Below are 26,724 nucleotides of genomic sequence, written 5' to 3'. Positions count from 1 at the left end.
GTTATAGAATGTTGGCTGATATTAGCACCCAGAAATCAAATACCGATTTTATTTGAATACCAAGCCTGTACGTAAGGGTGAATCTCTTAAGTAAACATTCCAGGGGCCTGAATAAACCCAGAGAGCTTAAGTTTTCTCTCTTAAGCTTTCTTTTATTTTTATTTCACCTCAAGCATTATTTAGAAATTGAGTCGTTAGCAGCCCATATTCTGATTGAGCCAGCAAGAACTTTTTACCTACTTATTATAGAATCTTCTAAGGAAAAAACTTAGTAAATGAGCTACATCTCTTGCTGGGCTTTTTTTTTTTTTAATCCAAGGGCATGTTTTATTGATTTTAGAGAGAGAGGAAGGGAGAGGGAGAAAGACTGAAACATCGACATGAGAAACATCGATCAGTTGCCTCCCGTACACACCCCAACTGGGGATAGAACCCAAAACCTGGGTATGTGCCCTGACCAGGAATCAAACCTGCAACCTTTTGGTGTGTGGAATGACAATCCAACCAACTGAGCCACACCGGCCAGGGGCTTGCTGGGCTACCTTAAAGATATGATTTGCAATTTTACTGCTAACAAAATGCCCAATAAGCAGTACCCCTGGCCTACAAAACTGGAAAAGTAACTACCAAGAATATGATAGTTTAAGGTCCAGAGGCTGGGGACATCTAGGTCACCAGAGACACCCAGCTACAATGCAGGCTTTTCTTAAAAGCAAAAAGTTCAGGAGACACACCAAGAAACACCAACTAGTTTCCTTAAATAAAGCACTTTATTTTCCATTTAAATAGCTTGGTCACAGTACATTATTTTACATAAATGGCAGTAATTTTTAAAATCTCCATTTGAAAGGCCTTGTGTCTGGCTGAGTCTGAGGTGATAAGAAGATATGAATACAAGTATGAAAACAGTGCAAAATGTTTAGCCCACAGCTTCCAGAGTTGGCCTCAGAAATCCTTTAATGTTGCTGGGCCAGTTACATTAAATATTCAGTTTAATATTAAATAAACATTCCTGGGTTTCCTTTAGTCAATAACATCAGACCCAGAAACGTAATCAAATGAAAAGGCTCAAAAACCCTAACAACTCAAACCATCAAATCACCCAGACCACAGGCTCACAAGTTGAGCTTCGTGCAAATTCTAGAACATGACATCTTGTCAGTGACGCCACCTGAAAAAATAGGGATTTTAGTCGCATCAATGACTCAAGCAGATCTGGTTTTCAAGCTCTGCCTTTAAAGCATGAATTTCCTAGAAGTGGAAGGTGCCATTGGGAAGGCTAGAGTAGTAATAAGTCACAAGCCCAAATCGGAAACAGCCACAACCTCTAGGAAATCTGTCTTCATTCAGCCTTCAGTCTTTGGCCTGCTGCTGATACTAGAGTGAGACACTCATTGCCCAGGTAGTAGGGCTACCTGTCCATTAGCAACAGGATCATATTTACCTGATTGTACAGAAAGTTTGTATTAGTCACAGCAAACATTTACAGGAACATGCTGAATTTTCCTCAGCACTAAGTCAAGCACAGCTCTCCTCACCCTGCATCACCTCTACAATGTTTAATATAAAATAGCACGCTTGTCAAGCTGACAAGAAAACCAGACGCCAAGCAGGTGCCTCAAGCAAAAGTGTCATCCATTGCTTATTTGAGGAAATTCTTTTAAAATGCAGGGCATCCAAATATGGCTAAAATAAAGTTAAGTCATATAAACCTGTTTATCTAGGTTAAAGAGATCCTTAAACCTGACAAAACATTCATTTTTAAACATCCTGGTTAAAACTGGGCTTCTGTGTTACATTTTCGCTTACATTAGTTGAGTTTTATAGTAAAAATCTAATGGAAATATAGTCTATTAAGCAGATGGTCAGTATTACAGAGAACCTTGGTTTTTCTGGCAGTGGAAGATTCTAGTATAGAAAATTTTCTCCTGCTAAAAATATTCAAAGTACCAAGGACTATTGCATAAGAGAAAGTTTGTAGCAGTCTTTCTGCTAGGCAGATGGTGCAGTGGAAGACGATGATTACTTCATTCACCGAAGGAAAACACTGCTTGGATAGCACAGGTTGCCGTCTGCTCCACACAGATGCACAGGTGGCTCAGGTGGGACAAGCAGCAGTGTCCCCAAACACACTCAGGCTTCAGAGAGACCTGCCCAAGAGGCATTAAAGGTCATTTCATTCCAGGTGGGCCCAGCTGTAACCACAGAGTACTCTGGGGTGGCGTAAGAAACATTTTAGATACTGAAGGATTTTCTCCTTTCATGCAATTCTTATCCTTAACTATTTCTCCACTGAATCTCTCAAATGGGCCCATTTCTCTTCCCCAGGAATAGTACTCCTGGCATGACAGTAATACTGATTGGAATACAACAGATCATTTATTAAGCTCCACATCGAGTATGTTTATTAACAGAGGCTGAGGATGTGGGGGGAGAAGAGGGGACCCACTTTGTTGGGGGGTGACTTACTCCTATGGCCAAGAGACTGCTGGTATGCAGGTTTGCAGGGCAGTACCCCATGGCCACCACCACGAATGTTTTCTCTGGGGCTCAAAGAGGCTTTGCCCTTTAAGGCGCAAAATCCCTTCAATAGTTTCAGAGTGTAAAAGTCTAGGCATGTAGGCCAAGGATGTCCCAAAGCCCACAGAGCACTGCTCATGGAGAGCTGCTTGGTTGCCCTCCTTTTGGTATAGATACTACAGTAGACTTTTACCTCCCACGAAACCACTGAGCTTTTCAAAGGTTTGGGCTTTCTTCTGTAAACTGCCAATCATGAAGTTCTCAAGGAACCTGAAACAAGCCTCTTAATTCCAATAAGCCAGAACAATATACGAGGAGTCCTTTTCCAAGTGAGGGACACTGAGTTGCCCCATCCAGGTGACGCTACTAGGGTTATGTGTTTATAAAGTTGGGGGTCATTGCTAATTCTCCCAAATAACTGGCCTTTTCGGTGCAACTCATCTTCATCATTTCATTTTGACTGATTTTACTGATTTCAGAGAGAGGAAGGGAAAGAGAGAGAAACATCAATAATGAGTCATTGATCAGCTGCCTCCTGCACACACCCCTACTGGGGATCGAGCCCACAATCCGGGCATGTGCCCTGACCGGGAACTGCACCTTGACCTCCTGGGTCCACTGAGACACACTGGCCCGGCATATTTTGATTGTTTTTAAAGATATGGCAAGAGGCTAAAATTACTAACTATACTAACTTTTCTATGAATGTTATTATCAGTTGCTGGACAATCAGAGTTGGCTATCCATCTGGCATTCAAAAGACTGCAACTAGAGACTTCTGGCCTCATGTGCTGTCCTTGACATTACTACTGTCTCTTATCTCAAACCTACACAGAAGGAATTAGTTATATCAGATCCAGTGATAATTCCAAATGAATGCTTGACTCTGCCCAGGGAGAATGCATCACTGTAGAAACCACAGCCTCTGCTAACATCCCCAGACTTGCTGTTTGGCTCGTCCCAGGGGAATATGGAGCCATCATTTGTTAACCTGCCTCTGGGGAGAGCGAGGACAAGCTAAGGACAGCCTCGATCCATGGCAGGACCAGGGGCGGTGCTAGCTGCGCAGGGCAGAGTCGCAGGAAGTAGCCCTATTTCCTCTCAACATTTATAAACCTCTTGTTACAGCAGCATGCACAGAAAGACTGAACAACCTAGCAGTATCTTCCCTATATTGAGCTATAAGCTAAGGTGAATTTAAGGAATCATGAATTACTTTTGGGATTGAAAAAGGAAAAAAAAAACTTGACTTGGGGTGGTGAACACACAATATGCTATACAGATGATGTATTATAGAGTTGTACACCTGAAACCTATATATTTTATTAAGCAATGTCACCCCAATAAATTCAATTTAAAAATTACAGGTACAAAACCAAATATTTCAAGATTTTTTTTCCCCATCTGAAATTGCCTCATCTTAGTTCTGTGGAAGAATAGACCCATTATACATACATATTTAATTCTTTATACATTTTCAGTTTTGAGATATCATTAAAGAAACAACTTGGTATTTTAGGAAGAACAAGGAAAGAACAGTAGTCCATTAATTAGTGGAAACCACATATACCCTGTTTTTCTCTCCTGGTGAGATACTGTTATCTAAGGAAAGATGAATGACAAGTAATGTGCAAGTTAAGAGGAAGATGTCAGTCAACCCTCAAAAAGAGTCTGTGCCAGAATAATGTGAATGCTGGAAGACGGATTATTGCAACTTAGTGCTAAAGCTGACAGCATTCGAATCACACAAACAAAAAATCGAGCCCTTGATATTAACCAGCCACCCTACCCAGGAAGAGGGTAAAGCGTTCCCTGTAGGCTTGTCTGTCTGCCTCTTCCAGCCATCGTCACAGCGTGGCTAGCACCTTGCCAGGTGAGACGTGGAAAGAGGAAGAAACACTAATGCCTACTGGAGTTATTTAGAGTAAATCTAAACAATAAATACCTAAGAAATAAGATACACATAGGAACTCATCACCCAAACTCACAACCACTGTACATTACACCAGCGATAATTATCTTCATAACTGGTATCAACTCTCCTTTCAAGACCAGGTGACACTGTAAATCCACCTGGTCATTGACTACCCCATCTGAGTAGTTACTGTCTAATGCTTCCAAAAGAGAAATTCCCGTAACTGTACAGCACGGCATTTGGGATCTTCTTTTGCACTCTGAAATGCCTAAAAAGAGATTAATAATATTGGCTTCAATATTCTGACCTACAAACATTTCTTTCAGCCTGGGATTTTCCTAGTAATACTTCATGCCTCCCTGATGCTTTAATTTCCAGTGCTTTTCACACACCTCACCCCTCGGGTGACCCGCACGGTCGCTCTGTGAGGAATCCAGGGCAGGCGTCGGGACCCCACCTTACAGATGAACCTGAGACTCGGGGAAGTGACTCGACGAGGGGTCACATGGCTATTGGGAATCAAAAGAGGGACTAGAAACTATCCTAACCCAGACTCTTCCTCCCACACTAAGGGATGGGGATTGCTTCTATCAATTTGTGCATTAGCAATCCACATGCTTTTCAACTTTTGGTGACTGAGTCAGTTCACACAGTGACTGGAAAGGATTGGCTCTACTTTTACTGCTTCGATATAAAAACCTCTTAAGTTGTGAAGTCAGAAAAATTCATTTCTCCAGTCCAGTCTCTAAACCTGAGCATAGCCCTATAATGCCTTTAAGAAAATCGGGATAAAAGCAAACACCCCGCATGGACACCGGAGTGTAGGATGGAGGGAAGCAGAGGGAGGCGCCGCCCCTCGCGGATCCGCATGGAAGGCACTTCAGACAATGTCCTCGGCGGGGTGCTGGAACGGGGCAGTGCCCAGGGTGGAGAACTGGTGCCAGTTCCGCAGGAAGCCCCTATTGTACTGGCCTGTGTCCACGATGAGCCCACAGAGGAGCCGGCGCCCCGTCTTCTGTCGAAGGGCCTGCTGCACTTCCCTCTCGGTCACGTTGTAGCTGATGTTTATCAGCTGGATCAGGAAGATGTAGGCCATGCCCGCTGTGATGATCACAGAGTACCACACGCACGTGAAGGACAGAGCCGAGCTGGGGAAGGGAATGGGCGGGTCAGGGCTGCCAGTTTTTCACATTCAGAAAGCTGTCCCTGTTTTCACATTTTACACATGTAGTACTTATTACCAAGGGCTTGGGCACCTTCCTCAGTCATCCCACTGGAAGATACTCTTCTATCCTCAGAACGCCAATAACTGCTTAAATGATGACTATTAATGGACATGTTCTGTTTCAGTTTTTAATTATCAGTGCCCCTTTTTCCAGCATTTTACTAGAATAGCAAGGACTGTTTTCTGCATTTTGTATCCCCCACACAACCAACACAGTGCCTGACATAATAAGGCTCAAAATCTGTTTGTTGAATGAATAACTCCTAACTTGTTCTTAACTCAAGAGAAACGGAAGGCACCACAAGATGGCTATAAACACCCTCAAGGAAGCTGTGGGTGGGAAGGTTCTTAATTTCCATTCTTTTCCAGTCCAATGCTGCTGAACAAATACAGAGACAATGCCCAACACCAGCACACTTCAAATTCTGCTTTCTAAAGCCAAACAGCAACACAGGACGAGAAAGCTTTCAGCACATTAATAAAACTGTGAGGAGAGGCTACCATCAATGTCTGCCAACCGATTATTTTCATTCAAACATCTGCAAATGAGTTAGGTGGATTCTCCTGTACAGAGCAGGGAGGGCCAATGGCAGGACTATTTTATTTAAGTGGCTCCCAGAAAATCGACAGAACTCGTGCTTTGTAACATACAAACATGCTCTGCTTTAGGACATTTGTCACACCTACTATGAATAGTTTACTGAAGAATTTCACAACCTACTAAGACTCTCAACAAGGGGGAAAAAGGAACTTATTACCCCCCGAGGAGGATGACAAATCTGTTCTAATAAAGCCCATAAATATCTAGACCTATAATGGCAATGGGGAGGTGTGTCCATGGACTAATATAAACAAACACCTGCACAGGGGCACTATGTAGATAAAGCAGGGATTGTTCTGAAAACAAAGAACATTGGGCGGTGGGGGGGAGCCTGTGTCTTTCAGGGGAGGGAGTGGCTCGGGCCAAAGCTGAAAAATCTCAGCTTCTTCCAAAGCCTGGAAATCTTTATAATCTAGAAATGTGCCCAAATGAACAAAGCTGAAGGAAATTTTGACCTAGATACCTCAGTGATCGTGAGCAGTAATTCAAAAAAAAAAAAAAAGTAGAACAGGATAAACCAACAGAGGTTAAACAGAAAAGGAAGGTCCTAGAGACTAGGCACACTACAAAAGGACGCAAGGCAGCAAATTAAGACTGGGCTAAAAAGCACCAGAAAGCGGCAATAAATGAATTCGCTGACTGTGACAAAGTGGACCACAGACATACCCTGGGACTGCTAGTTAGTTTGTTCTAGTTTCATTGTCACTTGCTTGGGGATGTGAGCAGTCATTTGACCCTGGAAGTCCCTGATTAAGCAGGTTGGCCCTACTTATACAGTATTAGTTCCTCACTTTTTAAGGGCCAATGATCCTTTTGATATCACCCTAGAAAAGTGTACCCGCCCACTGCACAATTTTGTTGGCAATTTCAGGGATGCCCAAAAGCCCCATAACCTGTCCTAACCTAGTAGCAAATCACAGCCCCTTATAGTAATGGCAACATCCCTTCCCTCCTCCTGGTATCCGCATCTCACCTGTAATCTGCATAAACTCCAGGACAATAGAAGAGGGCTGTGAAGACACTTCTATCTCTACAAATGGTGTCCAAGGTCAGCGTGATCCCATACACCGAGGTGAGCAAGAAGACGGACAGGGCAAGTATAAATGCTTGATGATTTGATTCTCCGACACAGCTATTTATCCTCAAAACAGCAAAAGCAAACACATTTTAAAAAGTTCTCTATATAACTCAGATAGTAAACAAAAAAGTTTTAAAAACAGGAATACTGTGAATTTCAGTGATTAAAAAGTTTTATTTTTCATTTTTAGGGAATTAAAAACTTGTCCACTGAGAGATGTGGACAAGTCTCTGCTCTTTACAAAATGAAATTATATCATTAGTTTAAGCAAAACCTAGCTAACAAATCTTTCTAAATATTAGTAATTGAAGTGTTTACCCAACTATGAAGAGAGTTAATACTGTAATCACCACGATTCGGAAAGGGTGATAGCAGTTATGAAAACTTAAACACGCTGCATCAGAAGTGTTCCACAGGCCCAGGCCGGGTAGCTCAGTTGGTTGGCGTGTTGTCACCGATGCACCGAGGTTGTGGGTTTGATCCCCAGTCGGCACATACAAGAACCAACCAATGAATGCATAAATCAGTGGGACAACAAATCAATGTTTCTCTCTCCCCTTCTCTCGAAAAAAAAAAAAAAAATCAAGAAATGTTACACAGCATCCAAAAATATATGTTAAAAAATATATTAAGAAGAAGATATGATTAGAAACATGGTGTGGGATGGAGAATAACTCGGTGATATGCAAATTACTTGTCAGGTAAAAAGAGTTCGCATCACAGCCATTTGAAGAACATATAGGGCAGGATGTACAGGGACACTGGGATGCCCCAGTAGGTAGGATCTTCTTTTGGGTGAGACTGTCAGGCCTTCTGCAAACAAGCACTTATAAATGGGCCATGCACTCAGAGAGAGAGAGAAAGAGAGAATGGGGGGGGGGGATGACAAAGAGAAGTGGAAAATCTAAAAATGAAAATACCTGCTTACTCCTAAAGACAAAGCCCCAGAAAAGAGCCATCCCTGTACTTGGGCCCTGCACTCGTCCACCCCAATGCCCTCCTGGCCTTTCTGCACTCACCCTCTCTGACATTCCCTTCTGGAGGAGGTAGGCCATGTAACCAGAATCTTAGTCCTAAAAAGCATAATTCACTGCCCTCGACTGCCTTAAGAGCAATCAAGTTGCAAACATGCTAGTCATAGCAGTCACATCTGACTTAATTACACCCCCGTTAAAGATTTACTCCGTAAAGCTGCAACATTAACTTTAACAGCTGCACTTTACATCTTATAGGCCTTATGTGTCCTCAGGTGTCACTGGCCAGTGGGTAGGTACCCCAAAAGCCCATCTCTCCACCAATAACCAAATAGAGAGTTACCTGGCAAGACCTTCCCTCAATAACATAGACTAGAAACCATCAGTAGCATCGAAATGACGAAGGATGTACGGTGGCAGGACAAACGAGCCACCTAAAAACATGGGGACACTTGCTTGAACTGTGCTCAAAAGGAAATGAGCCCATACTGATTTTGATAAATTCTTTTAAAAAGTTTTAAAAATCATTCAACTGTAGATGCTTCTCTTTTAGAAAGAAGATAAATGAGGGGCAGCTCAAAAGAGAATAGCAAAAAAGGAAAAAGAAAAAACACCTTCAGGAAATGACTGTGAAAGAACTAAATCTGTGAAACTCGGAAAAACTGATGACTAAGTGGGAACATCCTAACAGCCCACAGACATCTACAAGATGTAAGGCTGGGAAGGAGAGATTTTAGGATGATACAAAGGAAGATCAAACACGGCTAGAGTCTCACGTGAATTTACACTTTGCAAGCCTCCAATTTCTCCCCCACATACCAGACACAGTGATGATCCATTCTCCTCACACAGATGCCACATATCCGGCAATGCCACGCCCGGGCGGGTCGCACCAGCTGGCACTGGGCACACCAGTCCTCCTTCACCTTGGGGGGGCTTCCGGCCAAGAGCCTGGACGAGCCCTTCTGGTCATCCCTCAGCGTGCGGTTGTTGAGAACGGCCGACGGATCTGCGCTGAGGAGGCCTCTGGGCTTCTGCCCTTTTCTGTCCGGGCACTGGGTTCGGCTCCTGCCTAGAGATGCGTCCTCGCTGCCTGGATTTCTGAGGTAGCCTGGATTCTTCTTGGCTCTATACAAGGCTACGAGGATCAGAAACAACCCGCAGGTAAGAAGAGCCAGCTGGGTGGGCCCCACACGCCCTTTGGGGACCACCTCCTGCAGGAACACGTAGTACATGTAGCCCAGAGAGAAGAGCCCAAGGCTCAGGAAGAACAGCGTGGGCTCCTTCCTCCTGTGCGTGAGGTAGTAGTACCACAGGCCCAGCGCCGGGAGGGAGGCCAGGACCCCCGCCCCCAGGAGGACATGCCAGGAGGCCACTCGGAGGAAGACGGGCAGGAGGACGAGCGGGGGAATGATGCTAATGTTAACTTTTTTGGCTCCTCGAAGCCAAGGAATTCGGAGGCGATCAGAGATTGTATCCATGATTCTTTCACAGGTCTCCGGCTGTGCGGATTTACAGGTAATCCATCTACTCAGAAAGAGCACAAAGAGAGGGCGCTGAATTAAAAAACGATGGACACTGTAAGCCAAAGAGCAGGATAAATGATAAAAAGAGGTGTCAAGTATTCTGTCTACTGCCTGACTACTAAACATGCTGTTTTCAAATTCGTGTATCATTTTTGAATATGAACCTGAAGATGTTCTTTAGTGAACAGTTAACTCCTTCTCCATGAAACAAATACATATAAATACACACATTCCATACAAATACTATCTAGACTTGGGTGGGTGTAGAGACATAAACATCTCAAAAAAATTCACAATACAGTTGTGAAGACAAGACGACATGAGAACTCAAGAATTATTAGGTAAGTGACAAAGCAGCAAAACCACCCAGTGAACTATTACAGCCGAACATCGTGAGGAGAGCACAAAGGACAGTGACACTTGTGGGTGGAGACATCAGAGGGGTCTCTGTGGAAAAGGTGGGATCTGTGCTCGACCTTGACAGCTGGCTAGCATTTGTACATGTGGAGAGGAATGGTGGGAGGCGTTCCAGTGGACAGATATGTGTGCGGCACACAGCCTGTACTGGGCCCAGGGAGTGAACCAGGTCCGCAGGGGCAGGGGTCTGCATGCGGCACAATGCAGGTCAAACAAGCATGAGTCAAATGACCCAGCTTTGAGGACACATGGTATTGTTGACCTTTTTTGCATACTTAGGCTGGTAAGGAAGGGAACAGTTTAAGGAATCACAATGATTTTAGACAATTTTTAAAAAGCAGGGCTGGAACTTGGAAGTGGAGTCATAAAGAGCAGAGGGAGAGTGGAAATGCAGGGAGCCTCTCTCCAGAGAAGTGCATAGAGAGAACGGAGGGGAGAACTCAGGGACAGCACAGGTCTCAAGGGCTGGGGGGGGAAGAGTTAGAAGGTTAATGGAAGAGATGCGGTCTTGAGTGATGGAGATTATGGAAGCAGCATCATTTCTCCATTCATTAGCACAAAGTGCTCCATTTTCTCACAGATTTTAGACTGTCTAAAGAAACTATGTTTAAAGACACCTATAAAAAAGATTATAGACACTGTCAAGTAAGAATTACAAAGGCGTCATGGTGTATTCAGGTGTCAAGGTTGGTACTAGACCAAAGTGGTTCCCACGGATGCTTTCCAGGCTACATTAATGCACCAAGCTCTAAATCAGCAATCTGCCATTGCAATGACTTTTTAAGCAGAAGTAGTTATTAATGAGAAAAGCAAGTTTCCAACATCTTTATTCTTCCCACATTATGCTTTCCATATGGCAAGAATGTTTAAATATATTACTTAGAAAATGGATAAAAGCCAGGTTATTACTGCTTGATACAAAAAATGTTCAGTGATGTTAAAAATTATCTTTCTGAATAGTAATTTCCATCACTGGGATTAACAGTGAAAATAAAAGCCAAATATAATAGCATCGAACAAAAGTGTTGCCACTCATGTTGAAAACAACCAGTGCAGGAGAGGGACATGTTTTCTAACTGGATTTCCTCCCCAAAAACAAGGTGTGAGGCCAGTTCCAACAGCAGGAAAATGATCTTTCAACACTTTTAAGGCCCTTTGTGGCCAGGCACAGTCCAGTCCCAGGTAGTCAGCCTCTAAATGCCGAGATCACTGAGAACGTAGGGTCTTTCTGGTACTGTGTTCATTTTAAAATTACAGATTCTGCCAGGCTGCATTTTACTTTTTTACATTTAATTTGCCTACTATCCCTTCATCTGCCTGTTCTCTCCATATTATCCCTTTAAATGAAAAATAAGGACCTAGTAAACTGAGCTGACCAGACAGTTGTGCAGAATTGAGTAATTCATCTTTATAAAACCCTTACCCTTGACATAGAAGACAACGCTCAATTTCAGATCCTCGGAAACAGAATCAAGAGCAAATTCTAGTGTTCTGAGTGGCTAAGCTGAAAGTATACACGGCAGTTCTCAAAAGGGCCAGTGGAATCAGTATCAAGAAACACTGGGCTCTCACCTCTCACACCCTTCATCCAGATCTTGGCAATCACATAAAAAAGCGGCCACGTGGTTCTTCTCCCCATTTCGATCTATGTATTCGCAGCAGCACAGGGGCTCCAATTCAGGTTCTTCCGCCTTGTTTTTCTTCACCGACTTCAAACTGCCCTTCTGTGTCATGATTCCCACCTGTCACCATGAGGTGCAAGGAGCCCTCAGAAGGTAAAGGAGGAAAGAACACAACTCACATCCTGTAAACACATTCATTCCTCTGTCTGATCAACCGCCAACGCCTGAGAAATGAAAAACGAGAAGGGAGGGAAGGTTCCCGTTTTCATCAGGTTTTTCTGACCCGGGTTGGACAGGCAGGGCGCACTGGGGCTCTAGGGCTCCGCGCCTCCTCCACCGCCCCATCCCCTCCAGGGCCGGCTCCCGGGCCCCGGCGTTCCCATGGCGACAGCCGACCACGCCGCCCGGGACGGCCGGGACGCGGGTGGCTGCGCGCCCCTGCGGGTGCGGGCTGAGTAGGGCTGCGCGGTCCCCGCCCGAACCTGGGCGCGGATGGAAACTCGCCCTCGGGGCTGCGGGGAGAGACGCAGCGTGTAACCGCTGCAGCCGCCCGGCTGCGGGGGCCGACCGCCCGCCTCTGGAGACGCCGGGTGGCGCTGGGGGTCGCAATCCAGCCCCGCTCCTGCGGCCCCTCGCGGGGCTCGCCTCTCCCGCCCCCACCAACGGTGAGGACGCGGGCGCGCCGCAAGCACCGCCCCGCCAGAAGAATGACCTTGGAGGGGAAGTTACCTGCGCTCCGGGGCGGAGGTGCGGCTGCAGCCGAGGCGGCGGAAGGGTCGGCTCCTGAGGCGGCGCCGACGCGTCCCCCCGTCCGTGCTTTGCAGGGCTCCCGGCGCGAGAGCTGGAGTCCCGGGGACTCCGCGCCGCCCACCTGTGACCGCGGCCCGCCGCGGCCCGGGCGGCGCGCCCACCTCCCCACGCCGTCCCCGGCGCTCCCGGGACGGCCGGGCTCGGCGCCGGGAGTCCGCGCGCGCTTCCGGGTGCCCCGCCCCCGGCGCCGGGGATCCCGCCCGCCGCCCGCCCGCACGTGCGCCGCCCACCGTCCCGCGGAGCCGACCCGCGAGGCCCCGCCCTCTGCCCGAGGCTGTGGCACCCGGACGGCCAAGGGGCGGAGGGCTGGCTTCCGAGAGCGCGTCCGGACGGCCCGCAGCGGGGCTGGCCCGCACCTCCGCCCCGCCCCGCCCCGGAGGCCGCCGCGGAGACCCTGCCGGTGCCTGCGGGCGGCGCGTGGGCGGGGCGGCCTCCGGAGCCCTGGCCGGGGGAGGGGCGGAGATGGAAACCTGGGAAACCCGAGAACCCCAGGGATCCCCAAAGTGCGCGAAAGCCGTGGGTCCGCTCGCGCTCGTTCAGACGCCCGCAACAGGCGCCGGGGAGCGCTCCGCCGCCGGAGGCCGCCGAGGTACCGCTCCAAATTCGCGAGCCTCCCTTAAAGGCCCGTAGCCGCCCTTGATCTGGTCATTTCTCAACTTGTTCGTTTGTTTTTATTTCTGTTGAGCAAGTCTCCGCGTTAGATCCGCAGGTCTAGTGTTTTTGTTCCAGCAGTATGCACTTTTAAAATGAAATTGATCTTAGAGTCCTCTTTGGTTTTTACACAAAATTGTAAAAATAGTGAAACCATGCACGTGTTTTCACTACTTTTTTGGTGTTTGTTTTTTTCAAACAGAAAAGGAAGAAAAACGACAATTCAGATTTTGGGTTTTATTGATATTCAATTTATAGTACACTCAAATACAAGTGATTGAATTCTGCATACATACATATTTAGTCGTAATTTATAAAGCAACTTTGGTCGTTTTCTTTGAGGTATGCAATGAAGGACAAGTTTTACAGAAACATCTCAAAAATATTCAGCTTGTCACTGGTCGTTTTTGTGAATTTGAGAGGACAAGGTTTCAAGTTTATAATCCAGTCACTCTTGCTCACAACCAGACACTTCATAAATCCTTACAAAAACAAAAAACCCAGGTAGGTACACTGGTTCCACAGAGTAGGTGAGTTGGGACTCCCTCAAGGAAACCCATTTTCCCTCTAATGGAGTCAATACTTTAATTCTCTACAGGCATCTCAAAAATGACTAGCTATCCCTTGTGGCTGTGGTGACTGGGGGGATTTAAAGGCAACAGTTGTTGAAACAGTACGAATACAAATTATTCTGCACTGTCTTTCTCTTGTTCCAGAGACATCGCTTGTATTGAGACATACATGCCTAAAATCTTTTTCTGAAAGAGCCAATGCTTGTATCTGACTTAGTTCAGTCACTACACTTGTATTGGGAGATAATGTACCCAGAGGTTTTATTAAAGAGGTGAAGTTTCCGTCTTACAACTAAAACAAGCCACACACATGAAGGAATAAATGAAGCTATAGGTGGCTATTGAAAACTAATCCACAAATTAGATGGCTAAGCTGAAGCCAAGCTTAGTTCAAGTATTTATTTGATCACTAAATGCCCAGATTTTAACGTAACCTTCTGGTTTTTAAAACTCAGAGCATGATTCTTCATTTTGAATGTTGGTATCCTACATATTTCCTTTTCTGAAACTGACTCTTCACTTGATGTATGAAGAGGCAAGATAATCTCACCTCTGATAGCTACCTGAGGAAGAAACTTTACTTCATGAAGATACAACATGGCTGAAGAACTTTTCAGATAATTATCAATATGCAGTGTCAAAAAGCCTACTGAATTTGCATGCTGAATAAATGAAGACATTGTAATATTTACAGTATGCGAACCTAGAAATGTAATATGCCTGAAAACTAATCCTTCAAAATTTGTAATGGTTTAGAGGTTTCTTCTTCTATTGATTGTCTTTAGCCTCTTGAATGTATCTCAACTGTGAAAGCAGCCAATTGGACACATACTGATTGTGCGCTAACAGATAAAGTATCAAACTTCAAACCTCCCTGTAAAAACGAGGCCAAGGCATCTCATTTTCTTTCGCATCACAGAAATTCAGTTCCACAATGTAGTTCATGCTTCACTGGAGAAATTCACAGCTTAGAATTATGTATAAGAAGCAAAAGGATGGATTCTTAAGGCCACTGGAGACTAATCATGAAATAAGTGTTATTTAAAAGAATGTCCATATTAGAAGTACCAATAATGAGAAAATATGGAAAAGCTCCTGTAAGGATTAAAATTCTTCATCCGCCCTCTGGTTTTCTCCTGTATGTTTTCTTCTAGTCCCAAGTATCTCTCCAATTTCAGTCCTTAAGATCACCGGCTCTCCACAGCCATGCCGGTCTTATTTTTATTTAGTAGGTCGAAGGTTCTCTGAAGCATAATGAGTGAGCTCTTCAACTGCAAACAAAATGATTTTCAAAATAAATTGTTAAAATTTTTCTGATCATTCTTATGCCAAAGTTCACATTTAGCATAATTTTGTTTATACAAATGCCCAAATAAAAGACTGAGTATAAAACACTTGATTCCTTAGGGTATCTGTCAGTGCGATTGCTACAAAGTTCTTCCCATTTGCTGTAGGATTGCTGTGTATTCTCTCTCCCAATAGGTCCATAATCAAATTATCCAAAGGGAAAGGCTGGCTTGTTTCCTTAAACAGCTTCTGAAATTGCAGTGGTCTCAGGATCTCCTGAACAGCTCAGGTTTCACTTCAGGCCTGTGCTTGCTATTATGCTCACGCTTGTCTTCACCCATCTAAAACTGACCCATCCCCACTGTCTCCATGTAGTTTTCCCTAATCATCCTGCCTCTTAACTCCCAAAGCATTACTACTTACTTTGACACTTCTTTTATAGTCTTTAGCAATACACCTGGATGTTTGAGTTCTCTAACAAAACTGTAGGTAACTTAAAACCAAGAATTACATTTTATTCTTCTTTGTATTCATTCGTTCATTCAAATATTTGTTGCTTATCTATTACATGCACTGTGCTAAGTACTGGATATTCAATGGTGAACAAAGAGCCACTGCCTCTGTCTTCATGGAGCTTACAGACCTGTAAGCAATACAGAACTAAAAAGTATACTCACATAAATACATACTTACACACTGTATTAAGTTATTTATTTAAGCAACAGGAGGATGGTAGTATCATTTTCTAAAATTAGGTCAACTAGAGAATTGGGTTTGGCTCAGGACGAAAACGGAATTCTGTTTTGGACATAATCAGTGTGGGATGCCTGTTGTCATCCAGGTGAAGATGCCAAGTTGGCAAGTGACTGTAGGAGACTGGAGCTCAGGGAGGAGGTCAAGGTGAGAGAGATGGATGTGGGAGTCACTGGCATGTGGTATTCCAAGTCAGGGGAGTGGAGGAGAAGGGAAGAGAATCTAACAGAGCTTGGAGCACTGGGCCAGGAAGAGATCAGGTACAGGAGATGGTTTTAAAGCAGAAAGTTTCCCATTATGCTAAGTGAAAGAAGACAGTCAAAAAAGATTCCATTTATAGAAAATGTCCAAAATAGGCAAATTTATAGAACTAGAAGTGATTAGTGATTGCCAGGAGCAGAGAGAGAGGGATGGGAGTGACTGCTGAGGTTAGGGCAGAAGAAAATGAGGCAGGGGTGAGCTGAACAGTGGGGGAGTGGATTAAATACATGCATCCAGTGTTGCTCCCTCCTGAAACCCCACTAGGGGATTTTTTTAAAAAAAAAAAGACATAAACCACAAAGGCAGGAAGAACAGAAGTGACAATAGCAACACAACTTGGGGAACTGGAAAGCAGATGGATGACTTCGCAGGCCTGAAAAAGCTGAATCCTAAGCTAACAGTAGAGAAAGCTGAGAACCAATCAAATTTACCCCAAAGAATCTTCAAAAGCCTCAGGAATTGATGGCCAGGAATCTCTGGAAGTGGGAATTAAGAGGAAGGGGCTAAGATCCTATTGGATGAAACTTTGGCATCTGGCCTCTCTTGCTACCTCAGCACAAGTCGAAAACTTGATTTTCGGGGAGGGCCTCTGGCTGTCTGGCTTGGGGGACACCAAGACACTGCTGAGGATGGTGGAACCACACCGGAAACAGGGATTATATGAGAAAGTGTATACTGAATGTTGAGACCATCCCCTCTGCAGTGACCTCCCATCCCTCTCTCACTCAGCTCCTCAAATCCTTCAGATAGGAGATTGGAAGAGTTGTCTTTGTCGAAACTGGCCCATCCTAGAGGAAACACCTAGAAATACTGAGATCAGGATTTTTCAACCAACAGTTCAGCCATATCTACAGAGAAGTTCAGGGTAGACCAGCCTGACCCACATGTTAAGACCTTCTGATCCACACAAGCAGACAATCAAGGACTATAGACATCTACAGAAATTCTCTAACACTAAGGATATAAATCAAAACAGAAGGGAAATGATTTTGAAGGAAAGGGAGTATGCAAGAAGAAAAAATTTTCATCAATATTATGGTCAGAGAGATAAAGATATAGCTATTTAAAAAGATAACAATGCCATAAAAATTTTCAGAGGAATAATAGTTCTTTGAAATTAAAAACTTGTTAGCAAAAACTGAAAAACTTAATAGGAGAATTTAAAGATTAAGTTGAAGAAATTGCTGAGGAAGCAGAAAAACAACAGAAAAAAGCAAAGAGATGGGAGCCAGAAAAAAAAAACCACAGTTAAGATTAGACAACCTGTCCAATTAATTGAAAGCCAACATCTGAATTTTAGGAGCTATAGAAAGTGGAAGGAAGAAAACCATCAATTATATAACTCAATACTTCCCAGAACTAAAGGGCATGGTTTTCCACATTAAAGGATTAAGAATGATAACATCCTCAAGAATTCTCAATAAGTAACACTGGAAGCCAAAAGACAATGGAGCAATGACTGAAACATTCTGAAGAAACATTATTTCCAAGTTAAAATTCTACCCCCAGCCAAACTATTAATGAAAGGACGGGCCCTAGCTGGTTTGGCTTAGTGGTTAGAGTGTCAGCCTGTGGACTGAAGGGTCCCAGGTTCAATTCCAGCTAAGGGAACATACCTCGGTTGCAGGCTTGATCCCATTCCCCAGTCAGGGTGGGTGTGGGAGGCAACCAATCAATGTGTCTCTCTTACATCGATGTTTCTCTTTCTCTCCCACTCTCTCTGAAAAGCAATGGAAAAAATACCCTTGGGTAAAGATTAAAAAAAAAAAAATTTCAGGTGGGTGAAATCTTAAAATATTTACCTCTACACTCTTTCTTAGGAGGCTACTGAAGGATATGCTCCATTAAAAAAAGGAAGTAAATCAAGAAAGGAGAAAACATGAGATCTAGGAAAGAAAGGAGATGGGCAACAGGAAACCCCTGGATGACAGCTGTGCACCCACACAGAGGGCCACCAGACCTGACTAGAGCCAGTCAGAGACTCCACTGATGGAATGCCTGAGGTGAATGAAGATTATAAGAGATTTATTTATACAACAGACGGGATCAAATACTTATAAATAATATTGATAAACTAGTCAACCATAATGAAATTCAGGGAAAAGGAAAAGCACAGAAAAGAAAAAGTCATGGTTTATTCTATGGCACAACTCAGAATAGCAAACTTGGTCAAAACAAAGCTAACACTAAATAAATGTGGATCTAACCAAAATTTTAACTTCATTTGGGAGAAGTGGGGACTTAGAAATGGGGGCAAGATGAGGTAAAAGGAAAGAAAACAAACCCCTGTTTTCTTTTTGACTTGCCTATTAGGAAAGTCAAATGGTAATGTCTAAAACTGACATACCAACACATGCTTGTTTATAAATGTGGACGCACACACCAACAGAATCAACTGCAAGTCAAAGATCATTGTCTTTAGGAAAGAAATGCAGAAGAGGGCGCTGGGATTGCTATTTTCTCAACAAACCTTGTAAAACAACTCTTTAAACTATGTATAGAGTGAGTGGTTTTGGAGAAAATAAAAACTTAAACTTAAGTGAATGGGTTATGAAGAATAAAGTAGTGACAGCCAGAGTAGGCAACTCTGAAAGAACTCAACTGTGAAAGGGAGTTGGGAGATGGTGAGTAGATAGAGAAGGATGTGTGTGGATGGTGTAGGTTTTTTAACGTAGGAGATAACAGAGCAGGGTCATGTGCTGATCGTCAAGCCCCAACTGAATGAGGGAGACAAAACGGGGAAGTCAGAAGGGAGATGCATGGAGTCTCCTGCTGGGACTCGCCTCCCATAGACTGAGGAGTGTGTCTAACAGGAGTGGAGAAGATGGGTGCAGCAATAGGAGGGTGTCTTAGACCTGATTACAGGAGAGGGAAAGTCTCCTACATAGTCATAGGTTGAAAGTGACGGGGATATGGGCAGATGAGGAGGAGAAAAGTGAGAATGTCATCTACTCCTCACTGAGAGTAGGAGGAGAAAGTTACTAAGGAATGGCAGACACTGCATCTGAAGAGTGCCTAGCTGAAGTTGTAACCTTCAGTGCCCCACATGATATCCTAAGAAATGCTCAGTAGCTGAGTCTTCTAAAAAATCTGCATAGAAGAAAATGATGAAAGGAAATAAAGTATTCACAGTGATTATGTCTGAATGCTAGAACCACAGGTTTTCTTCTATTCTCTATTTTTCAGTTTTGAAAAGTAAGCATATAATAATGGAAATATTAATCTTTATTTTTCAAAGGGAATTAAGTTTTGATTCATGGAACTAAGTGGCACATATTGATAATACTGTGTTCACGAAATAATGTTTATAGCAAAACACTGAAATAACCTAAATGTTCACTCTTCAGAGGAAAGCTGGTAAAAATAATTAGGGCACATTTATGTAGTTGACTTACGCAGCTCTTAAAAGAAGAGGAAGCACTTTATATACTGATATGGAAGTACCTCCAAGTCATATGGTGAACAGATAAAAACAAAATAATGAACAGTGTATACAGTATCTATTAACCAAGAGTTAACATTAAGCATAAATTTTCATATAAATGGATCAATAAAAATAAAATAGAAGGGATTGAGCAAAAAGGAAACGAGAGAGAACTCACAGACAACAGTGTGGTGACTTAGGGGGAAGGAGGGAAGTGGAAGAGGGCATAGAGAGGATAAATGGTGATGGAAAAAACAAAAAAAGTTTTTAAAAAGGAGGTAGATGTATATATGATGACATGGAAGCATCTTCAAAATATATCACTAATTGAAAAAAGATATGCAATGGTATGTGTAGTAGGCTCCCATTTAATTTTTTTAAAAAGTACAAGTGACTCATACATAATATGCATAATACAGAAACTGGCAAGGGCACTGCATCTAGGAGGGGGTTTCTTCAAGTAATAGTGTACAAAATATTCTCTCACAACCAGAGGAGCACCTGATTCAGTCTGTGAGCATGCAGAGAGCTGCCTACCTCTTCAAGCATCACGATGGAGTCTCGGAGCACTCCTTTTAAACGATGAGCCTGATCTTTATGCTTTTGACTGTTTTCTGCTCTTGACACCATATCAGAGGCTAAACTGAAAGAAAAATACCAGCTTAAAAATCGGGAATAGTTGCTAATCTTTTATTTCTAGAAATCACCAGTGCTCCATAAATTTACACACAAAACAAAAAATTAAGAAACAAAAAAAAGTGTGACTACAGAATAGTTAGCACACCAAAGTTTTCTGCATAAGGAATTATTGAAAAAAATAACAGTTCAGAGGGGATAAAAGACTTACTTTAAAGATTTCTCTTCTTGGAGGTGGAGACGGTAAAAGGACTGAGCAGCATATTCTATCTTTGACAGCTTCAGAAACAGTGTCACATTCAACAAAACTAGCAACAGCAAGCTGGGCAGAGCAAAGCATAACTGGTTAATCCACTCTTATCCAGACCTAGAGCACTGCTGATGCAGAATACACATGCAAAACCCTCAAAGATGTGTATTATCCATCCAGTGTTGATATGTGACCTCCAGCTTAGACCTGTACCAGGCAAGCTTTCAATATCCCTTTTTGGGTGCTTTTTTGGCTTAAGCAGTTAAAAACCCATAATGCTGTACTTCAAACAGAAAATGAAGATCAATATGGACTAATCTTAGGTAGATCGTGCTGTACCTGTGATTCCCAGTGGAAGCCAAAGAAATTTTTTAAAATGAGCATTCAGCAAAAATTTCTTCAGGTTCAACTTGGACAAAGAAAGTATGAAATCCCAAATGTATGTTAATAGTATATATAAAATGTTACATGCTAAATGGTCTTACTCTGTTGGTTCTCACAGCAGCCTTTCAAGTGAATGGGTATATTTCTTATTACACATAAATGCAAATATATAGGTAGCATCATATCTCATTTTTTTCCTGTTAAAATACTGACTTGCCCTTAAAAATACACATTATTCCCCTTTATCCATCCAAAAGAGGATATTTTTAAAAATGAAAACTAATGTAGTAGCAAGTAAGTCAAATCTATGACATTATTATGGCTCTGAAATGGTATATAGATGAACATTTCAACATTTGAGTATAAACTTTCTCCAAAGTAATGCAGAAGACTGCTGATAATATTTACTATTCAAAATTGTCATAACAAACCAACTTAATAAGAATATGAAAACCTTTTTATAAAACTCAAAGACACAACATTTTCAATGTTCTGAAATCTGTAATTAGAAAAAAAAGCTGATACAAGAACTTCATTCCAAAAAAATTCCAGAGCATATCACCCAGTCAGAACCAATTCAATGGAATGGAATGGACTACCTCAAGATTCACATATAGCCATGTAGATAACAGCAGTCTCAGCATGACTGGCTAAATGGATTCCTATAGACTACTATGAGATTCAGGCTAATTGCCACAGTATTTCTCTTCATGTGATCCTCAGATCACTTTCATCAGAATAACCTGCACCGTGTTTTAAAATACTGATTCCTGATCCCTACCCAAGACCTACTGGCACAATCTCTGGAATTGGGGCCGAGAAATTTGCATTTTAGCAAGTGATTCTTATGCACAGTAAAGGGTAAGGCTACTGGTCTAATCAAAAAGTAAAATAGCATTATTGGGATTTCACTAGTCTGCATATATAAATATTCACTTTATGGAACATCCCATAAAAACCTAGGATAAAAGAAATTAGTCATATCAGTTTAAAAAATAAAAACATTTCTTGAATGTGTACCTGGTATTCCCTCAAATTTAATAATTCTTCTGAAAATCAATACATCAAAAACTATCAGACTAAAGAATATATAAGTACTGTTTTTGGAGGCCCAAACTGGTCAAATAGTGGCAAGTTCTACACAATAACATACAAATTCTTTCAAATCCTTTTGGAAACTGTTAAAAGTAAAAACACAAGCTAAATAAGCATTCAAATACTTACAAAATACTCATCACCACAATAAGAGCGGTGTTATAGCTTTCCATTTCTTTTTTCTTTCCTACAGATCACACAAAAAAAGGCTGCATTAAAATCAGGATTATGATTACAACCAATAAAATTTTAATTTCATTTGAAAAGAACTAGAAAAGAAATTTTTTCAATTATTTATAAAGACAAAGTGATTTACGGTGAATTCCCTGCACCTTTTTAAGGTTTCTGATATCCTGAGTAATATGAAACAAATCTACAAAAATAAAACTTACATCAGTCCTTCAAATTTGGCTATTTTACAAATTAATTTACATCATGTATGATCTCTAGCTAAGTTCCATTTCTGCAAACAATATTTGAGGTAGGTTTATGTATAATAACTCCCTCCTTAAAAAAATTTTTTTAAAGTCTTCACCCGTTCTCTACTGCCCATACATTTAAATTCCGAAATTAGAGCCATTAGCTTAAACATATTTGCACTAAGAAATAAGAAGGCCAACGGAGGGGGAGGCAGGGGTGGGTGGATGTGGGCAAAAAGTGGGGGAAAGGAGGACACCTGCAATAATGTCAAGATTAAAAAGTTGAATTTTGAAAAAAGCCTTAGAATGTGATAATGTGGAAGAATGAGAAGGTATTACAGCTTTATAGTTCTGAGAGGGAGGGAATAACAGTTGGTGGAGGCAGGATGCCTTCAAAATTGAGAGTGAGGATAATAAAAGTCAAATTTCATCTTTGCAATTTTGCTGGACTGGCCCTGACAGTACATAAAGATTAAAAACATAATCAGCTCAGTGGTTAGAGGGTTGGCCCACACACCAAAGAGCCTTGGGTTCAATTCCCAGGCAAGGGCACATACCTAGGTGGCAGATTCAATCCCCGGGCTGGGTCGGGGCACCTGTGGGAGACCACCAATCGATGTGTCTCTCTCACGTAGATGTTTCTCTCTCTCTTTCCCCCTCTCTCCCTCCCTCCTTCCACTCTCTCTAAAAAAAAAAATCCTCAGGTGAGGATTAACAAAAAAAAAACACAAAAATATGCTGTATAGTCATTGTAGTACATTCAAGGGTAGAAACTAAATGTCTGTAAATGCTAGGCAGGAAATTAATGAGCGAAGTGTCCAGCAGCGGGAAAAATCATGGGGACTGGTGACCTGGGGGTGTGGTCTATGGGGCAGTTACTATTAAGCCCCACCTGACTGCTGCTATAAAAGGATTTGGGTCCAGGGCTGTCAGATCTGAGTTTTTACACAAAAACATCCCATTTTAAAAATACCACATGGCCCAATCAAATACTTCTATTGGCCATACGCCTGCCATTTTGCAACTGCTCAACAGCCATATTCTGCTTCATATAAGTAAACTAAAATCTTTCATCTCTGTTTACCACATAACAGCTACCTGCAGTATCCCCTTTGGCATCTAAACCCCCATTTCCAGAAGAACGCTGAGAAGAAAGCTTAGGAACTGTTTCTGCTGTGCGGTTGAATGTTCGCCTTCTCCTTCGCAGGCCACTAGGTTTTCCAGGGTCTTCAATGGACTGACTTAACATAGATTCTTCCATTAACAAGTCTGATTCTAGGAAGGAAAAAAAATCTTTAAGTGTTGGAGAAAGCTTCTCAACTGTAAGATACAGGAGTTCTGGTGGTTTTGTGTTCCGTTTGTATTTTCAAGCCTTGGAAACTTTCTCTAACAATTACTTAGGTTCTTATGGCCTAGATTCAAACCTTACTCTTAATGAAAAGTTTTGGAGAGTACAGTGATCCCATAATAAGGCTTCATTATTCTAGGAAGAATGAACTGTATTAATAAATGATGGGATCATCAGAGCAAATTTGCCATGTGCTACATTAAATATTAATGTAATGATTTCAGTTATAGAAACAACAGGCCACCCACTTATATTAGATCATTAGAAAGATTTCCAAGATAGATTAAGGTACTTGATGGTCAATTTCAAAGGAAGGAGTAGCATATAATAGTTCTAATTCACAATAAAAGTTTGCAGGGGAAAAAAAAGGAAGCCCTAATAAAAAAAATCTGTAAACAACCTAAAAACCTCATTTTTGTCAATTGTTTCAACCAGATTTTTTCATTGGAAGCTCATTATCCAGTGGCCAAACTAATTTTTGAGTTTCATTTTCTTTGCTCCTGATTAAGAGTTTATAATGAAATAACCAAAGAGAGAAAAGCAAGGAAATAAAATAATCAACAATCTACAGGATGATAAATTACCTGAGTTGACTGACCACCAGCTTTTCTTTAACTAAAATTAATTATGCTCATTTAGGTATATATTTTTTCTCATGTATATTTTAAGGACTATCCAAACAGAACTACTGTATTACTTCCCCCAGTCCAGTACCCACCTCCACAAAATTCATACAGGCACACGATACCATTGCTTAGGGGCCTGCATAAACCCAGAAAAGCTGCATGGGTGAGGCAGGTGCGGGCTGAGGACTGCCCAGCTGTTAGCAAGCACAGGTGCATATTTATGATCCAGAGCATGTAGGCCCTCACTGCAGCTGGCTTCCTTGGCTCCCTGCAGTCAGGCAAGTGTGACATCTCCTAACTGGGATCTTGGGCAAATCATTTAACCTCTTTCTCTGTGTTTCAGTATTTCTTGTTCAGTAAAATGGAATAAATAAAAAAATAGTACCTACCTCACAAGGCTGTAATGAATTGATATTCATAAAGCACACAGAACAATGCCTGGCTTACAGTAAGAATTACAGAAGTGTTTGTTAGACCAATGAAAATTAAGTGTGAAATTCCACGTGGGGTAGTCATAACCACACTTCAGTAGTCATTACAACATCATCTACCAGTTTCTCTTATGAATCCAGATGAATAATTAGTCCGTTTTGTTAATAAATGCTATCTTTACAAACTAGATAAATTAAGACATTTACGAACCAAGCTGTTTGAAATAGTCCTCCAGTGAACTCCAGGAATTCTTCTCAATTACAGATCTGATAATGGCCCAGGGTTGTTTTCTATATTTCAAATCTGTGGAAACTCTAATAGCATAAGGATAATATTTAAAGGACAGAATTCAGTTATATCAACATTGCAATTAAATATAAAATTGTATTCAGTGGGAAGCCAAAAGGATTCAAAGTCATTTACATTATAAAAGGAAATTTGTTCCCTGATAATGACTTCTTTCAAAAATTACTGTGTGCTCCTAATAACTTCATCAAATTTTCCTTCTAGGTACTTGGCATTTTATTTCTTTCTCTAGTCCTTAATTTTCTTTACTTAAATAGCAGAAAAGGCTCAAAATAAATTCTAAATTTTCTAAATGCCTTGCATAAAAATCTCCAGTGGTCATAAATTATTTGAAAATAACTACATTAACTACTAGGCCGAGCATATGATGGCCCATCACTAACTTTTGAAAATACCAACATTTCTTATTTCCCATTGTAACAGAGTCCTTTACTACTCACCACATGCTCCTCAAGAACTCCCAGCCCCTGGCCATTAAACAGGGTCCGGTGACTAGTTCTGGCCACTGGACTGTGAGCACAATCCTACAGCTCTCTCCTCCTCTAGCAACTGAAACAACACATATATTGGATTGTGTAGCTCCAGGATTTCAAAGCCTTCATGGGCTTGGGCCTTGAGGGAGGGGCCCCATCTCTCTGCTGACCAATGGTGGACGTGTAATTTGAACAAAAAATAAAGCTTTGTTGTGTAAAGCTACCACTGAGATCTAAGGATTACTACTATGTTACCAGAGCATAATCTAGCCTACCTGTCCTGACTAGAACACACTCATCTACAGTAGCTCACCTCAGCCGGCACTTCTGCTTTGAAGATGGGATGATGTAGTATCTGTTCAGGGTATAGAAGTAGTCATGGTAGGGAACATCATGCGTCAGCACTTCTGAATCTACCAAGTAAAACTGTGCTTCCCGACTTTCTTTATACAGTGTCTGCCAAAATAAGATAATTTTTTTGCATGTACATGTTTAATATATCAAATTCCTTGCCCATTCAGAACATATATATTAGAATTCCCTCTCAGAAGTTACAAAAGACATGGGAAGCCTATGTACAAAGCCAGGAGAGTCTCCACGCTGGCTGTGCTGTCTATGAACTGAGAAGAAGGAACTTGCAGAAATGGTATTCGCTGCCTCTCTGTCATTTCATAGTATAATTATTTTTCTTTCTTTTAGGCATGAGGAGGAGAAAGCAATCATATAATCTCTTCTGTGTGTTATTAGTTTATAAAGAATTTCAAATGTTAGGAAACAATTCAAAAATTGCTGAACAAATGAAGGACCCCACCCCAAAATTCATCAAAGTTTCATAAAACCACCCTTCACCAAAAAAGTGAAGGAAGCAGGCAACCAAACAAAACACTGCTTTTCCTAAAGAGGATTTGAAGTGGTTGCTGGCCAAACCTTTCTCATGGTAATCATACCTTTTATACCTATCCTCTAAGGTTATCAAAGAATCTCATGCCAAAATACCAAACTTTTCTTATCGTCTGAAAGCTTTTTATTATTATTATTTTATTTTTGTTTAAAATATTACAGATGTCCCTTTTTCTCCCCATGACCCATTCCACCCTGTCCCCCTCCCTCCCTAGATCC

General features: G+C 42.1%; 2 protein-coding genes across 3 annotated transcripts in view; both read right to left on the bottom strand.

Annotated features, from left to right (window-relative positions):
* Positions 1–579: 579 nt before the first annotated feature.
* On the bottom strand, positions 580–12,056 carry ZDHHC23 (zDHHC palmitoyltransferase 23). The gene is made up of 4 exons (XM_016200234.2): positions 11,829–12,056; positions 9,133–9,840; positions 7,235–7,402; positions 580–5,583 (listed from the first exon to the last, which is right to left on the bottom strand). The coding sequence occupies exons 1-4, from the start codon at positions 11,987–11,989 to the stop codon at positions 5,316–5,318; spliced, it is 1,305 nt and encodes a 434-aa protein (XP_016055720.1). The 5' UTR covers positions 11,990–12,056; the 3' UTR covers positions 580–5,315.
* Positions 12,057–13,561: 1,505 nt separating this feature from the next.
* Positions 13,562–26,724, bottom strand: part of GRAMD1C (GRAM domain containing 1C) — a 67,453-nt gene continuing 54,290 nt past the window's right edge. For both annotated transcript variants that reach the window (XM_016200232.2, XM_016200233.2), the window contains 7 exons: positions 25,919–26,061; positions 25,037–25,140; positions 23,519–23,695; positions 22,131–22,188; positions 20,484–20,594; positions 20,174–20,279; positions 13,562–15,182 (listed from right to left, as the gene is read on the bottom strand). In XM_016200232.2, coding sequence (XP_016055718.2) covers positions 15,099–15,182; positions 20,174–20,279; positions 20,484–20,594; positions 22,131–22,188; positions 23,519–23,695; positions 25,037–25,140; positions 25,919–26,061 — 783 coding nt within the window. In that variant the 3' untranslated portion in view covers positions 13,562–15,098. The remainder of the gene's footprint in view (positions 15,183–20,173; positions 20,280–20,483; positions 20,595–22,130; positions 22,189–23,518; positions 23,696–25,036; positions 25,141–25,918; positions 26,062–26,724) is intronic.

This window comes from Miniopterus natalensis, chromosome 6, assembly GCF_054644295.1.
Source record: "Miniopterus natalensis isolate mMinNat1 chromosome 6, mMinNat1.hap1, whole genome shotgun sequence".
In the NCBI taxonomy this organism is placed as follows: Eukaryota; Metazoa; Chordata; class Mammalia; order Chiroptera; family Miniopteridae; genus Miniopterus; species Miniopterus natalensis.
Note: the sequence above shows the minus strand (reverse complement) of the source record. Positions and strands in the feature narration are given on the sequence as shown.